Source organism: Schistosoma mansoni, chromosome 2 (genome assembly GCF_000237925.1).
Source record: "Schistosoma mansoni strain Puerto Rico chromosome 2, complete genome".
Lineage (NCBI taxonomy): Eukaryota > Metazoa > Platyhelminthes > Trematoda > Strigeidida > Schistosomatidae > Schistosoma > Schistosoma mansoni.
Window position 1 is genome coordinate 9,687,464 of NC_031496.1, and position 17,379 is coordinate 9,704,842.

The window sequence follows — 17,379 nt, forward strand, 5'->3', positions numbered from 1 at the left end:
AGTGCAAACAAATATGCAAATTGTTACTATCCGAATGACAATGTTTGTTAAGTAAGTTAATAAAAGGGCTTAACCAAAATTAACCATATCGAAATTGGGTGTAGGATAGTTGCTATAATATGTTCTTGCAGAAGGTACATTGTATCTCAACTAGCTAAATGATAACCTATATGACTTATAAAGTATATGGTATCGCACAAGCAAGTGGCTATCAGGACTCAGTGGCCGAGTGGATAACGCGATGGCGTTTGAAGCGAGGGTACTGGGTTCGAGTCCCAGAGTGAACATCAACTCTGAGATGCAGGTAAGTACAGCTGACGAGTCCCAAATAGGACGAAACGCGCTTCCTGGATTCCACTGCTAGCCACTATCCATCTCTGCTTACCATATATGGTAAAAAGTTGTAAATAATGCTCCCTTAACTAAGGTCGAAAACTATAAAATCGTGTCTTTTTAAACTAGAACTATTATTAGGAAAGATTCATTGATTTTACTTCTTACTCCATCAGGTGTTAATGAACATGTTACGCATTTTAAAACAGACTAATGGATTTAATGAAATGGCGAAAATAAGTCTTGCTAATGAGAATTAATAAACATGTAGCCGAGGCGACTAATTAAATTTAGACTGTTTCTAATTAACAACTTCAGTATAAATTAGATGACCAACCGATTTCAACATGATGTTACTATGATGAAAATATCGACCACTCGTTGTATTTAATCTTACCAAAGATTATCGGCGACGCGAATATATACTAACTTTGAACACTCAAGCTTTCTAGTCCACTTAGATTTAAAATTTGGTTTAAACAATCGAATTTACCGATGAGTTATTAGTTAGAAACATACAGGTTGAAAGAATGAAGCATTAAAAACCGATAGATTATTGTGAATAACTGGAACAGATAAATCATACAAATTTTTGATAATTTCAACTCAACCTAAGCCAAATGCCTGTTCTGTGTCTGACACATTTTATCTGACTAATATAACATTCAAATCTATATATATATTGTGAAGCACAACCCACTTTAGTTAGATCTAATTGGGCTTGCAGGCTATCTCTGATGCGCAGAAGGGTTTGTTCGACATTGTCGAAATGACCAGTAACGACATCAGGATAAAAGAAAAAACCTTCATTATTTTTAGAATACTTTGAGGGATGTTTAGAGATTGTACAAGAAAACTTCTTTGTATTTAAGTAAGGCTGACTGGAAACTCGGTGATGCCACGGAGAAGTGTTAAGTTTTTCTCGTTCATAAGATCGCGTTTCTTGCCACGTTGTATGAAGTATTCCAATGAACCAGATAGATGAGTTGGGTTATCTTCTGGATTCTTCTCGATATCATACGATGGAGCAACCGGACTGTTTGAGGACACCGGATATATATATATATATATATATATATATATATATATAATTGTTACATTTGTCTAACTAATTCGCTACATGCCTATATCTAATACCTGACCGAATAATGTCCACACAGTTTTGTGCTACGGCATTTATATTAAACACTTGTAATGGAATCTGAAGATACTATGCTACAGGCCATTCTTTCTTTTACCGTTAAATAACATTTTTACATGAAATGAATTAAACTGGGAAATGTTTATCAGTTTTCTGACTTAGATTTATGTACAAAAGCAACTAATTGCAGAATTATAGTTTGACTATTGAAGGCTTTATTTAGAGTTATATTTTTGATGCAATATAGAATTCTCAGCACAAAGTATTTCAACAAGTTTCATTTTCTTAATTCTTGATCGATCGACGTAAGTAGTTCGCGAATCAACGTCTGAATAATGTATATTCTTATCGATGCATATTTCCACTAACCACGATGTCTCTGATTAGGCTCTCTTGTAAGTTGTACAGAGAAAGGTAGTAAACATTTCACAAGCAAGCCTGAATCGGTTATGTAATTAATTGACATAATGATGTGTTGAAACATATCAAAACAAATAATTTGTTGAAATATCTTGATGACAGAAACCGGTAGCTCAGATATTCAAGCAGACCTTTCTGTTATTCAGTTGTTAGTTTGGTCATTTAAGTAACATCTTTCAGATGATAAATGATAATATCCTGTCATAAAATCAGATGTTTTCTACGATTTTCATAGAAATGTTTATAAGATTGGTTTTAAGAAGTTTTTGTTTAAAAAGTAAATAATTATTCATTTTCAATGGTTATTGACCGTTTCTTTAACTTATCCATGTTTACAATCATGATTAGCCTTGAACGTTTTCCTTAGAAATATAATAAATCCCATGGTATTTCATTTAATTAAATCACTAGAAATGAAACCATGGTGAATATTTACCGCATATTTGTACAATATTCTAATTTTACTATACTTATTAGGTGTTGATAGGAGTTCATTAGAATTGGATAGGAAAAGATGAATATTTGAAAAATTTGCGATAACAACATTTTTCTCACTTTAAGGTATCTGTAATCAAAACTAAGAAAATCAATAGAGTTAAGACATTGCCGTGTAAATGAAAAATAAACAGATCTTCTTGTTAAGGTATTTGAATCCGATGAGACTGAACCTTAGGATAAGTCATCAGTTGCACTGATCTAGTTCAAGTATTAATTAACCATCCTAGAATGTATATCTGGTACCAATGACCTTCGGCTAACTAATGACATGTTAAATGTGAGATAACAGCCGAAAGTAGCATTAGATGACCACTGGTACAGTATGCAATATCCTACACTCGCTCATCCAACAGCCAAAATAGAAAACAACCCAGCAATCAAACAGCTTCTAATTATACAGTTCGAATTTATGAATCCCTCATACAAGAACACAGAGCGAAATCCTGACCACAAAATAATAGTGTTATAATATGGGCATAACTATGGAAGAGGACTGAATGACAGGCCAACAATAATTTCGGAAAGGTAAATTACACAGTATCTATTTCACAGGTAGAGGAAATAATACCACATAATTACTCAGTATAATCATGTTTTTTAAGGTTCCAAATTAATCTAAAAAGTCAGAGTAGTTAATCGAAAAAGTTGTTTTTACTGTAAAGTTGAAATTTTTTATCCTCGGAGTCAACATTTCTAATCAGTCATGAATATTATTAAAGTATAAAATGTATGTCTTCTCTCATACACAACTCACTAAAAAATGCATCTGTGATTCCGCGTACAAGGCTGACTACTCTCCTACTTCCTCTTTCTTCTGGTGATTGACTGGATTATGAAGACCTCGACATCTGAGGAGAAGCGCGGAATACAATGGACATTTCAGAATCAGTTAGAAGATTTGGACTTCTCAGATGACCAAGCCCTCCTATCTCATACACACGAACAAATACAGACGAAGACAACTAATGTAGCAGTAGCCTCTGCATCAATAGGCCTCAACATACACATAGAAGAAAGCAAGATCCTCAAATACAACACGATGGGCGCCAAGCCAATCACACTTGATGGCGAAACTATGGAAGAGGGGGAAACATCCACGTACCTGAGAAGCATCTTTGATAAACAAGGAGGATCTGATGCAGACGTAAATGCAAAGATTGGCAAAGCAAGGACTGCATTCCTACAATTAAAAAACATATGGAACTCAAAACAACTGTCAACTAATTTTAAAGTGAGAATCTTTAATACAAACGTCAAGACAGTTCTACTACATGGGGCTGAAAATTGGTGAACTACTACAACTACCATCAAAAAGGGACAGGTACATATAAACAATTATCTACGTAAGGTACTTGATGTCCAGTGGCCGGATACCATCAGGAACAGCCTACTGTGTCAACGAACGAACCAACTCTCAAATGAAAAAATGTTGGGAAAAGACGTTGGAAGTGGATAGGACATACATTGAGGAAATAACCAAACTGCATAATAAGGCAAGCCCTAACATGGAATCCGGAAGGGAAACGGAAAAGAGGAATGCCAATGAACACATTACGCCGGGAAATAGAAGCAGATATGAAAAGGATGAATTTTAACTGGAAAGAATTGAAAATGATTGCCCAGGACAGGGTTTGATGGAAAATGCTGGTGTTCGGCCTATGCCCCTCCATGACGGGTGACAGGTGTAGGTAAGTAAGTAATTCCGTGTAACTTTTCTAAAATCAAATTTTAAACCCATCATCTATTTCTTCAGCTACTGAAACGCCTTGTTATGACAACGTAATGTAATAACCACATATTAACTCTAATTAGGATTTTATGTCTTAATGTTGCAACTATATGACTAATCTAACTTAGTTGGTAAATAAATTGCCCATTATTTTGGAATGGTATTAAAAGTCACTGACATTTTTATTTCTGAAGTTACCCCAGTTACGTCTGGCATTTTGTCTCTGTTGTTTATGTATCGACTTTGTTGGGTCCACATTCTTACTGCTTATACTTGACTTGCATATGCTAGAACCAATGCAATTCCTTAATCTTACTGCCCATATTTAGAAACGGGAATCATTTCAATTCGCATAACGCAAATTAAGGACACGAAAGATTGATGACATGATAATATATTGACTCTCTAAAAACAAGACCCAAAGTACCGTGTTCATTAGACCAAAATACAATCATTTATACATTAATTTCTAGGTAATTATGACAAATATATAGGGGAAAATGTATAGTTACCGGAGAAACATACACTGAATACAGTTCACCTAAATTGATGCAGAGAATATAAATATCACAAACAGCAAAATCTCACAATTGTCATTCTGACCGGAATTCTTAATGAATTGACACTAAAAATATTGACCTAAATAATGTTACCTTTTTGTCCGTTCATACCACATATAACCAAAGTGGTAACTTGAGAGGGTTTATTATTACGTTTTGTAGTGAAAAAATCACAAACAATTTTGTACATGATAAATAATTTCCCACATTTTCATACGTTCTAACTCATTAATAGATGTAAATAGATATAAATAAATAGATCTAAATCCCGCGAGAGAGATCGTACATGCTTAATGCTGAGAAGTCACTTACTAGAGTGAAATGTCAAGTGCTTCCAGGTTTTCTATGGTAATCTAACTTTAGTCGACCTATGAATTCAACTATTCGATGTAAATAAAGCGAGGTTGTAGTGTGTGAAAATATTTCTAAACTAATATCACTAATGTAAATTTAAGTCGTTCAAAGTTGGTGAGACGTTTTGAATTACAATGAATCCATATCATTGTACAGTTTCTATTCTTCTCGCTTTATTTTAGATTTTTTTTTTGTACATTTTTACTAATTTCTTTGATCAACTGCATGTTTTTCTGAAGAATCATAACTTACTTTACTTACGCCTGTTACCCCTCTTGGAGGAGTATAGGCCGCACACCAGCATTCTCCATCAAACCCTGTCCTGAGCAATCCTTTCCAGTTCTTTCCAGTTAACATTCATCCTTTTCATATCTGCTTCTATTTCCCGGCGTAATGTGTTCATTGGCATTCCTCTTTTCCGTTTCCCTTCCGGATTCCATGTTAGGGCTTGCCTCGTGATGCAGTTTGGTTATTTCTTCAATGTATGTCCTATCCATTTCCAACGTCTTTTCCTAATTTCCTCTTCAGTTCGAAGCTGGTTTGTCCTCTCCCATAAAACGCTGTTGCTAATAGTATCCGGCCAGTGAATGTTGAGCATTTTGCGTAGACAACTGTTTATAAATACTTGTACTTTTTTGACGATGGATGTAGTAGTTCTTTACGTTTCAGCTCCGTACAGTAGGACTGTGTTTATATTCGTATTGAAGATTCTCACTTTGAAGTTAGTTGAGAGTTGTTCTGAGTTCCATATGTTCTTCAATTGTAGAAATGCTGCCCTTGCTTTGTCAATCTTCGCCTTTACATCTGCATCCGATTCTCCTTGTTTATCAATGATGCTTGAAGTAACATAAAGCACAAATTGAAGTTAAGAAACTTTCAGAAATCTATTCATTATGTAAACACTTATTAATATCTATTTTTAAGATAACCCTGTTTTTTCACTTTTTATTATCAATTTGATAACATTTCGACATTAAGTTAAGATGAGAAAATTTAGAAATAGTTCATTTATTCTTATGTCCATATTCATTACATGAAATAATTGAAGTGACACTTAACACATACACACACATACATACATACATACATACATACACGAACATACATTGGATTGTAATTAACTTTGCTTTGATAAATTTGTTGTCAAGTATACTGTATAGTCTAAGTAACTTATTTAGTTACTAACATCAAGTCTTGCATGAATATATATATATATATACACTTTTTTCTTTATATTTAAGAACATTCATTAAATAATGGATATTTTGTTAAAACAATTAGGTAACTGTGAGAATTCATTATTAATTAACTTAAAAACAGCTGTTTATTATTTCCTTTTTAAAAATTATAATTAGTTAAGGATATTTTTTTTAACATTGATATAGACATGTAATTAATGTGACAAAACTAAGGTGTTCTAGTTTAAACGGGCATTGATTTAAGAACTAAACAATATCAGTGTTAAGTTTCTAGGCGTTATAACACTTGGTAGTTAACTATGAACAAAATACACATTTTGATTCGATTGATTTATTAAATTATGTTATATTTTTAATGAAAAACTATATTTCAGAAGTGGTTTTGTGGAGATTTCAGTATTTTCATAGTTGAAATCATGAGTCAATTGAAACTAGACAACCATGGAAAACCTAGAAGCACTGGAAGGCCGTTTCGTCCTATTGTGGGACTCCACAGCAGTGCGCATCCACGATCCCGAACTCGCGAGATTCTAACCAAGGACATATCATTCTCGCTCTCAAGAGCTTAACCTCTAGACTACTGAGTTGGCCGGCATCCAATGGTGTTAATGTCTAACTTCACCCAGTCCACGAAACTGAGCGACTCATCCACTATTGTCTTCAGTGAGTTGATATCTCTACAACAGACTTGGTTGAACTCCACTGGTCACTGCTTCCCATTAGAACTCAAGGAAATATCTCTTGAAGTCAGTCACTAGTGAGCTCTGGCGCGAGACTGGTAGGTCCTCGGTTGGAATCTCGTGAGGCGGGATCGTGGATGAGCACTGCTGAGGAGTTCCATAATAAGACGAAACGGACGTCCAGTGTTTCCTGGTTTTCCATGGTGCTCTAACTTCAACTGACTCATGATCTCAACTATATAAAATTACTGAAATTACATTACACAGTGAACTGTAAATAAAACATAAAAATGAAAAAAAATAGAAAAACAGAGTTTGAACAAACTCTAACATTCACGCTTTGTCAATGTAATTGAACTACACTAGTGGTAACTTTCTCTAAGGTCTACTATGATAATTGTTTTTTAGTGATTCTTTTAAATATTTCAAGAAATGAACTTGGAGATTAAAATGACCTTCTTTTCTAATTTCTAGTAATATTTAGATTTATATGGTAGTTTTACGTAATAGTTAATCAAAAAATTGATTCGAAATCTATGAATTCATTATTTATTTCATTTTTCTAAATATTTTTTTGTTTTTTATTAGGTGACGGTGTTTTCATCAGCTTTCATGTTACTTGGTCTAACAACAAGTCGATTTTTAGCTGTTGTATTACCGTGGCAAAACTTAAAAATGACAGAGATGCAAGCTAAATTAGTATGTCTCGGAGCATGGCTAGGTAAGAAATGTTATAATATTTTCTGATTATGTTTAATGTACATATTTATGATATCTACATAGGCTATTTTAAATCATATCTCTTTTATCCCGTTCTAATTACTACTATAAATTTAAACTGTTTAAGTAGTTAGGATAATTAAGATCAGTAAAATCTACGGTAACGAATAGATGAATTTTTTCAGAATTCATATTATCCATAATGTTTACACATCTGTGATCATGATTGGTTTGAAAACTCACCTTCTTTTAAATTCGCCTGTCAATATTTCATGTGTAATAGTCTTTCAGTGTAAATATAAGAAATACATTCATGAAAACTATAAACCACCATAAGTTTATTGAATTGTATAGATTTTCCCGAAGGTACTTGGTACGACATGAGAATATATAACCGTTTAAAAACAATAAACGTATTAAGTTGGCAGTTAGATTTTCTGTTATTCGGTAAAATTTATTAAATTTAAACTTGTTAGTGATAAATTACATGACCATTACTGTTCATTTATCCTATGAACCAATTAACAAATAGATCTAAATGATACCTACTCCATTGATACAGCTAATCAAATTGTACAACTAATAATCCTTACATAGTTTGATCAAATATATGAATCTCAGACTAACCAGATGTTAATAAGCTGATGATGTAAAACATTCAAATTTAGTTGATATAATACTCACTAATACTGTGATTTAATTAAAACGTAATAGCTACCATAGTGTATAATATAAGTTGTTTAGCATTTTTCTGAATTAACTATCAGTCTTATTTAGATTACAAGTTATATTCACGGAAATCACCTCATAGATTCATAAAAAAAACTTTGACTCAGTCAGTTAGTCTGCAACAACGTAGAACTCCGTACGTACATCAGTTCAAGTTACCATACCGCATTAGCACAGAGATGAAATTTTACATAGTGGTAGGGATAGTAAAAGTATAAGCAGTAATCCGAAAGATTAGGGTTTGAAGATGTTATTCCAGTGAAATAAATTTGGAAAGAGAAAAAAGAAAGGGACATGGAGAATTTAGAAGATTGGAATTTGGGAGAACACAAAGAATGGATGCACCGTCGCCATCGCCAACGATTTTGAGCCATGTCATTCAAGGTCTCTAACCATCGGTTGTTATCATTTCGCGGATCTCAACCAGGTAGTATACACCTATCGACATGGCTCAGTCCACTTGTCAGTGACTTCATGGATTTGTGCCACGTTTTGGTCTGGCCGCTCTTAGTTGTCTTCCAACCTACTCCTACACCATAAAACATTGTACGTCGGGGCATTCGGTGGTTGGGCATACGTAACACATGTCCCAGCCATCTCAACTGATGAAGTATAGCGGTAGATACGCTCAACTACTTCACTCCCTATCATTGTTTCAGTTGTCGATGCAACCCAATCCTGAAGTAACATTTTACATTTCGAGGGAGAGAATCACATTCCTAACATGCCTGTATTGTTGCTTATAGTGGTCAGAAGACTCTGCATTTTGTCAGCGTCCTCATCAAGTAGAATTAATTCATCGGTATATTCTAAGTCAACAAGTGAATCTCCTGGTAGAGGTTCAACCCCTCTAAATTTATATGAAGAAAGTGTTATTTCTAAAAACACGTCTACGGTAAAGTTAAACAAGAATGGAGAAAGTGGACAGCCCTGACGAACACCACTTGAAGTAATCAATTCAGATGACAGTTCGCCATAGGCTCTAACTCGACCAGTTGTATTCGAGTAGAGAGCCTTTAGAAGGTTAATGTACTTCTTTGGTACTCCTTTCAGTGACAAACACTGCCATAGAACCTCACGATCAACAGAGTCAAATGCCGCCTTAAGGCCAAGAAATACTACGATTGTGGGACGTATGAATGTGTGTCTATGTTCTAGGACCTGACGTAGAGTGAATATCTGGTCTATACAACCACGTCCAGGTCGAAAACCAGCCTAGTTTTCTCTAGTCTGCTCTTCACGAGCATTGGTTAGGCGTCCAAGTATTATTGAAGCTAATATTTTAGACACTATATTAGTCAAACTGATCCCTCTGTGATTGTCACAAGAGGACTTTTGTCCTTTCTTATAGACTGGTACAATCAGTGATTGGGACCAGTCAGATGGAATTACGTCCAGTTCCCAGATTCTACCTAAGACCTCAGTCAATCTCGCTGCTAGTACTGGACCACCTTCTTTAAAAATCTCAGGGGTGAATCTATCAGGGCCTGCTGCTCCCCCTCGCTTCAGATTTCTTATAGCTTTTTCAACCTCGTAGAGAGTTGGAGGACCTACATCAATTTGCCATTCAGGACGACTGGGGATCGTGGGTAACTGAAGTGTGGCTGAAGGCCAGTTGAACTGATCCCTAAAGTGTTCTGCCCATCAATCTAATCTCCTGGATTGAGGATGAATAATATATCCACCTTTTTCCGAGATAGATTCGCTGGCAGTTGGGTTCCTAATACTGGTTTCTTTAACAAGTCTGAACAGTTGTCTGCTGTTACCTATTCCCACTGCCTTTTCCATCTCTCTTGCTTTCGCTACGCACCACTGTTCGCGATCATTGCGTGAACTTCTTGTTAGCCTGCGCTAAAGTTGACTCCGCTCTTCGTTATGTTCAGAGCCAAGTGGGATGAGTTTTCGATCATCTATCAGTGCGGTAGATGCTGCCGAGATCCATTGTTTCTCCCTGACCTTATGGTTTACCGTACTAGCAGATATCATTGCTGTTTCTACAGTTTTTCGGATGTCATTCCACGCTGCCTCAGGGTGGGCACAACTTACATGGCTGCTTAACTGTTTTTCTAGTTGTTCCTGAAATATATTCTTAGCTTGCCTATTATTAAGTAGAACCCTAAGAGGCTTCCTTGCAGCGTCTTTCCTACATCCAGTAAGATGCAGACAGATACGTGCTCGCACTAGAGCATGATCTGAATCTAAACATGTGCTCCAGAATGAGCGACAGTCTTCTATTGAGCCCCTCCATCGGTGGCTGATAGCGATGTGATCTATTCGGGTTCAACTTAGGCACGAATTCGGGGGTCACCATAAGAAACGTTGTTTGTCCATATGCATAAAGTTAGTATTTGCTAGAAACAGGCGGTTATCTGAGCACGTGACTCTTCACTTTCTAGGTGTTTCTGGGATTCTTCTGTTCAATGTTGAATAGATAATACGTTTCCCAGAGTTTTCAAGGCCCCTCTGGGTGTTTTTTGAGAAATATTCTGGGTCTCCTCAACAATGTAAAATACTAGATATTTTCTATAGAAGGTACATAAAAATGAATATCTATCTGAGTTATTTCTCAGAGCTATTGTTTCTATTAGGGATTAAGTTAAGTTAAGAATTAGTGTAATGTATCATTCTAGATGTTCAAACGTAGGAAGAACTGAATATATGTGCCTTGTTTTATTCAAAAACAATAAACCTGAGACACTGAATATAAAAGTACACTTTAGACTAATTAGTAAGTATTTATTTTTACATCCAACTTCATAGAGACTTCATGTAACAAGCTATTTTGAGTATCAGCTAATTAGCTCAAAACATGTGTGAACATTTGATGAATTCAACTATTCTGTGAAAATTTCATTTTATTAAAATAGTTTATTTAAAATTATATCGTTGAGATCATGAGTCAACTGAAGCCAGACTATCATGGAAAAACCTGGAAGCACTGGACGGCCGTTTCGTTCTATTATGGGACTCCTCATCAGTGCACATCCACGATCCCATCCCGCGAGGTTCGAACCTAGGACCTACCAGTCTCGTGCCAGAGTACTTAACCACTAGACCACTGAGCCGGCATCCAACGGTGCTAATATCTAACTTCAACAGATCCATTAAGTTGAGCAACCATTCACCAATGTCTTCAGTGAGTTGATATCTCACAACTGACCTGGTTGAACTCTACTGGTTACTGCTTCTCACCAGAACACCAAGAACTACCTCATGGAGCCAGTCATTAGTGAGCATATGATCATTATCAAAAGAGGGTTTTGTGGATATTGTAGTAATTTTATATAGTTGAGATCTTTAGTCGTGGAAGCGCACTGTTGAGAAGTTCCACACTAGGACGAAACGGCCGTCCAGTGCTTCCAGATTTTTCATGGTTATTTAGCTTCAATTGACTCATGATCCCAACTATATAAAATTACTAAAATCTACACAAAACCACGCTTCTGATATTTAAAATTAATTTATAATTAAAATTATAACAACAAATGGATGAACATACAATTTTTTCTTGTTGAGTTACGAGGTCATGTTAAATTGAATACTATTATCTTTATTCTATTGCTATTACTAAGTATATTTTCTAAATTATTGAAAAATCAATTATATTTGACCAGTAACTATTTTTTTAAACAAATTGAAATCATGAAATTGTTCCCCCCCATTAATTTTACTTGTCATTAATAAATAATCTTTATATTTTTTCAGGAAAATTTTTTTAATTAATTTTCGAAAAAAACAATATATGAATAATAATAATAATAATAATAATGGTAATAATAATATTAACCTTTCTGCCAGTTTTAATTTCATTTATTTAAACAGATGAGTTTTAGTGACCCTAAATTTTTTTTGTTTTAAATAAAAAATTTATTAATAATATAAAAAAAATCACACACCAAAAAAAATTGAAACTTATAGTGAATAGATTGTAATTAATTTTAAATTAAATAGGTCAATCAGTAACATATGTTTTTTTTTTTCTAGAGGGGGTGGGGTGGACCGAGAAGGGGAAAATCAAGTTACATTTTATTTAATTTCATATAATTGTAAATTATTCCATGGGAATCACTAATAAATCAACTTGTGTCTTGAAATAATAAGAATAAACTCATGAAAATAAAATTACCCCTTCAGAAAAGATAGAATATTTAAAACAATAAGAATAATAACTGATTTTTAATAGTTAAACATACCCATTTCATTTCTTTTCTTTTTTACAAGGTTCAACCAAGATTAATCAATCATTTCATTATAATGATAATGATAATAATAATGATTATTGACTACATATTAATAAAAAAAACTCAATTCATACCTGGTTTTTTGTTATATCATTGAAGTTTAAGAATGAACTTGATAATATGAATGATTTGACAAACAGTTGCTTTGAATAAATCAGATATATTATTTGTAAAATATGGGAATGAAGATCAAAGACTTTAGATTAACATCAGTAGCTGGTTATACACCAGATTAACTGGAGTGATCCATACTAGAACGAGATCTCTCTACTTTTCATCAGTTGTTAGTTAGTCTATGATGATTGATTAGAAGCTTAACTATTTTACAGTGTATAGATCCGATTCACAAAACAAGAGTAGATTTACAACTAGGTTAAGTAATACATGTGCAGAAGCGAGCAAAATTAAATGAGAAGAATGTTGGATTAATGATTATAATACAGAACACATCAATAGTTTTCATTACAGCGTATGAAAAGAAGCTTCGGTCAGGAGTTACTTCAAAGTTCTAAAATTATACGTATGAAAAAGGTTCAAAAATCTAGAAATTTATGATCAAAAATATTGTAATTCCAAGTATAATAGCTACATGCCCATGTTCTAGATATATATCCCAAAATATAATCGACACACTAAAAAATAAAACTTGCAACAGTGATTTGCGATCTGATAGACAAAGTGTTGCCGAGAACAAGAAGTGAGAATATGATTTAATCGATCAAATGGCCCACAATGTCCAACTTTAATATTGCAAACAAGAGACTTCTGTACATTACGTGGTGATGTGTAAAAAAAGTTTGGTAAATTTATGTGTGAATTCAAACAAAATCAACCATCCAGTAAATTTAAATCGATATATATATATAGCTGAGATCATGAGTCAATGGAAGCTAGACCACCATGGAAACCCAGGAAGCACTGGACGGCCGTTTCGTCCTAGAGTGATACTCCTCAGCAGTGCACACACATAGCTCCACACGCGGGATTCGAACCAGGACCTTAGGTCATTACTTAAGGTAAAACAGAAATCCGGCTTACTAAATTATTCAACGAAATTCGTTCGTTTCAATATACTCATCCAAAGTTAAAACAACATAATAATAATACACGTTTTATTTTGTGGAGAAAGTGTATTAGACCACATAAAGGTTTTCCCAAAATAGGATTGGATTTCTTGAAAACATCACATGATTTTCAACACAGGATATATATATATATTGTTGTAAATAAAATACTATTTCTTAAATATAAGAAGAATTATCTAAAAATTAAGACGCAATCAGGCGAGATTATAATTTATGGACATACCAATCAGATTTGGGATGATAAGTTTTGGTTTTTGACTCGAAATTCGTTCATCTTTTTACTTAAAGTAGGTTTTGGCATTTTAGATTTGTGAAGAAAACCCTAATTCTTATTCCTAACCGTAATCACCAACTGTAAATCATATTCCTTATTCTTCATACAGGTTTATAACTCTCGTCTAACTCTAGTAAGTAGGTGCACATTCTCAAGACCACTTAGGCATCGTTTGAAGATCGTCCATAAATTATAGTTTCACCGACGATCATAATACTATAGAGACTGTACTCTTAATGTTTGTAAAATAGACATAAATTAGTTGAACTAGATGATAATTAAATAAATGACTTTAATTTTATATTTTGGAACGAAGAAGCAAACGCTTTAGCATTATTTGTAATGTTCCTGGAATTATTTGACCGTACACAGTACTCTAATTCTGCTTCGTAATCGCTAGTTGTAAACTGTAATACGCTTAGTTCCTGTATGTTACTTATGTACTGACATGTGTTCTAAATTCAAACAATGAAAAAAGTATTTATTACTGTCTATCTAGTCTCTTTGTGTTATGATAAGAGGTTTTTGAAAAAAACAATTTCTTCGCCCTAAAAATTGTGTGATGAATACGGAGACGGAGTCAGTAGATAAATTATTAACAGTGCAGACACGAAAATACAGTAGAATTATGATAAATATCCTACAAAAAAGCAATCAAACTACATCTTTTTAATAATTTCTTATAGTTACCAACACACTTCCAAATTCTCATTTATTCCACTTACTAATCACTAATAAGGTACTCCATGTAGAACTTTCTAAAAGTATTTAAATAAATAAACTAAGGTATGCGTTCTATATTACAATCAATACTGTTCATGACTAAATACACATAAACTGTGTTTAAACAACTTTACCAAATTTCTGTTTACTTTTCTCAACCCTATTGACTGAATTCCTTTGAATACATTAATATAGGGCAAACAAAGTATATAAAATGAGTTTGATATTGATTTTGGATGAATTAAATAGATATATAACTGATTTGTATCTCATCGATGCAATTAATGTACAATATGTAAAGGTTTTTTGTGATGTGGGCTTCTTATATCCACATAAGTAGTATATGGTGATGGTCGGATATAGAATGTATTTTGGCTGAAGATCGATAAGGAAAGAATAAGAAAATGCATGAATAATGAGATCAGGGAAGATGGACTGATATTTACAAAAGGAACAATCAAGATTGAGACAATTGTTTGTTGTTTTGCAAATTAATTATTCACTGTATGGTAATCAGAATTTAGTGAGATAGTTTGTAATTTGTGCCTAAATACATTCGATTGTCCCCTCTCGTGTTCTTGTTTACTAAATTTTGACTAATTACTTCTAAATTTAATTAATCACTATGATTTATTGTTAATCATCAGTTTGTCCAATAACTTTCTGCCCATTGAAATAAACAATAAAAATAATTATAAAATTGTTTACAAATATCATTTTAGATAAATGTGATTTATTAGATCAAATCAAAAGATTTGAATTACTCTTGTTAGACAATTCAGTAGTGATTGGCTTCGTTTGGTACTTTTAACTTTGTTGATTAAACTTACTTGTATTTCAATTAGTCCAAAACGTTTTGATATTTAACATATATAGGATCAATTCACTAAGTATTGTTTGTTTGAATCTTCCCACTGATGTTTAGGAATGCAACTGGTCAGTCAGTGGCTATCAGGACTCAGTAGCTAAGTGGATAACGCGATTGCGTTTGAAGCGAAAGGTACTGGGTTCGAGTCACAGAGTGAACATCAACTCTGAGATGCAGGTACATCCAGCTGACGAGTCCCAAATAGGACGAAACGCGCGTCCTGGATTCCATTGCTAACCACTATCCATCTTTGCTTACTTATATATAGGATAGTTAACATATATACCGGACAACTCAGTTGATAAGAGTTCATGACCACACCAATAATATATGAATATGCCTTCAGTGAAATGTTGTAAAACTTGACAATTCCATTATATTTCTATGAAATTAATTATGGAATAAAAACCATAATTTTAATAAACTCACTTGTAGATTTAAAATAGTTTGCATATTCTAATTGGGTAAAGTCTATAATCATAGAAAAAAAGGCTCTCTGATGGTATGTTCACATTACAGAAATAAGCGTTTACTGTTCTCGTAGCTCGGTATGAACTGAACTTAAAATAACTCAGTTTAGGAAAAAGTAAAATAAATCAGGTTCTTGAACCTTTTATGAAGCCTAATTGAGTAACTCATAAAAGACTAATTAACAGTTTATAATATTAACAGAGTTATGAAGTGTAGTACAGACAGTCAATCATTTAAGAACTATCTTCCCATCTACCTTCCAAGTTATTTTTTAAGTCAATCGACATTTGTAATCAGTTAAAGCCAAAAAAAACCCGAAAATTTCTTAGTTTAGCTTTGTTTAACTGTTGATTGATATATTGGTTGATATGTTAAGCCCATATACCTTATTCTAGCGTCTGGACAAGCCAATTTACCAATCCATTTTGAGTCGCGTTTTGACCTTTTTAATTATTCACTTATCAACCCTGACTGTTTTTCTATGAGCGTATGTGTGTGTACACTTCTTTGCCTACTCATCACATGTCTGTAACTTGTTTTTCATCTGACTATAAATATCGATTAACTCTTGGTCAAAGTGAGCTGCCTTACCCGCCATCTCCAATTCGTGTCGTTTTTGCTTCTTTCTCTTCCATCCGCTTCATTCCTCTGATTTCCTGTCCAGATCAATGAGTGTTCAACATATATGTATTCAAAATCCATTCACGTATTTGACTTATTTAACTCCGTTATTCATTAACGCGGATTGAGTGATTTATTGCATACGAAGACAGCCAGGGTTATATATTTTGACAATCAACCATTCAAATGACCTTGGCCCCTATAAAACAATCTTTATGTAAATAGCAATCACTTCTGTCCATCTATATAAATTCTCTTATTTGGAAACTAAAGAAAACGATTAGATTAACTAAAGAGTGGACTATTTACCTAAGTACTTTCAACATTATTCTGTTACCTGAAGAGAAATATGTTGTTATAATTAAACTCATAACCCTTTTATTATGTGATTTGCAGAGATAGTTGAATTTTACATTTTACGTTACTAACTGATCTAAATGAAACATTCAGTGACAATCAAAAAGTATTGGTAGACTAATTCGTAGAGGTATGAGACTCTTCAACTGTTTATATCCATGACCTCATTTGACATTGAACACAGGACCAGCAAATCTCTCTGAGAACGTTTAATCTCTAGACCATTGAGATGCTATACAATGCTTTACATATTGAACTTTAGTGAGTTCGTGATAATGCTCAGTCATCGTCCAATGTCATTAGAATCCAGGAAGCGTGTTTCGTTTTGAGCTCCGAGGTGAACATCAAATTTGGGATGCAAGTAAATCCAGCTGAC

At 33.7% G+C, this 17,379-nt stretch overlaps 1 protein-coding gene and 2 non-coding genes across 3 annotated transcripts in view; all 3 read left to right on the plus strand.

The window, feature by feature from the left end:
* Positions 1-218: 218 nt before the first annotated feature.
* Smp_tRNA_00845_Gln_TTG.1.1 lies at positions 219-284 on the plus strand. The gene has a single exon. It is a non-coding gene (tRNA).
* A 7,242-nt stretch (positions 285-7,526) lies between these two features.
* The window catches only part of Smp_123350 (putative g-protein coupled receptor fragment), a gene marked incomplete at its 5' end in the record, with an annotated part of 34,078 nt that continues 24,225 nt past the window's right edge, over positions 7,527-17,379 (plus strand). Inside the window, one exon of the mRNA XM_018795613.1 lies at positions 7,527-7,635. Within this exon, the coding sequence (XP_018649908.1) occupies positions 7,527-7,635 (109 nt within the window). The remainder of the gene's footprint in view (positions 7,636-17,379) is intronic.
* Smp_tRNA_00857_Pseudo_TTG.1.1 lies at positions 15,645-15,711 on the plus strand. The gene has a single exon. It is a non-coding gene (tRNA).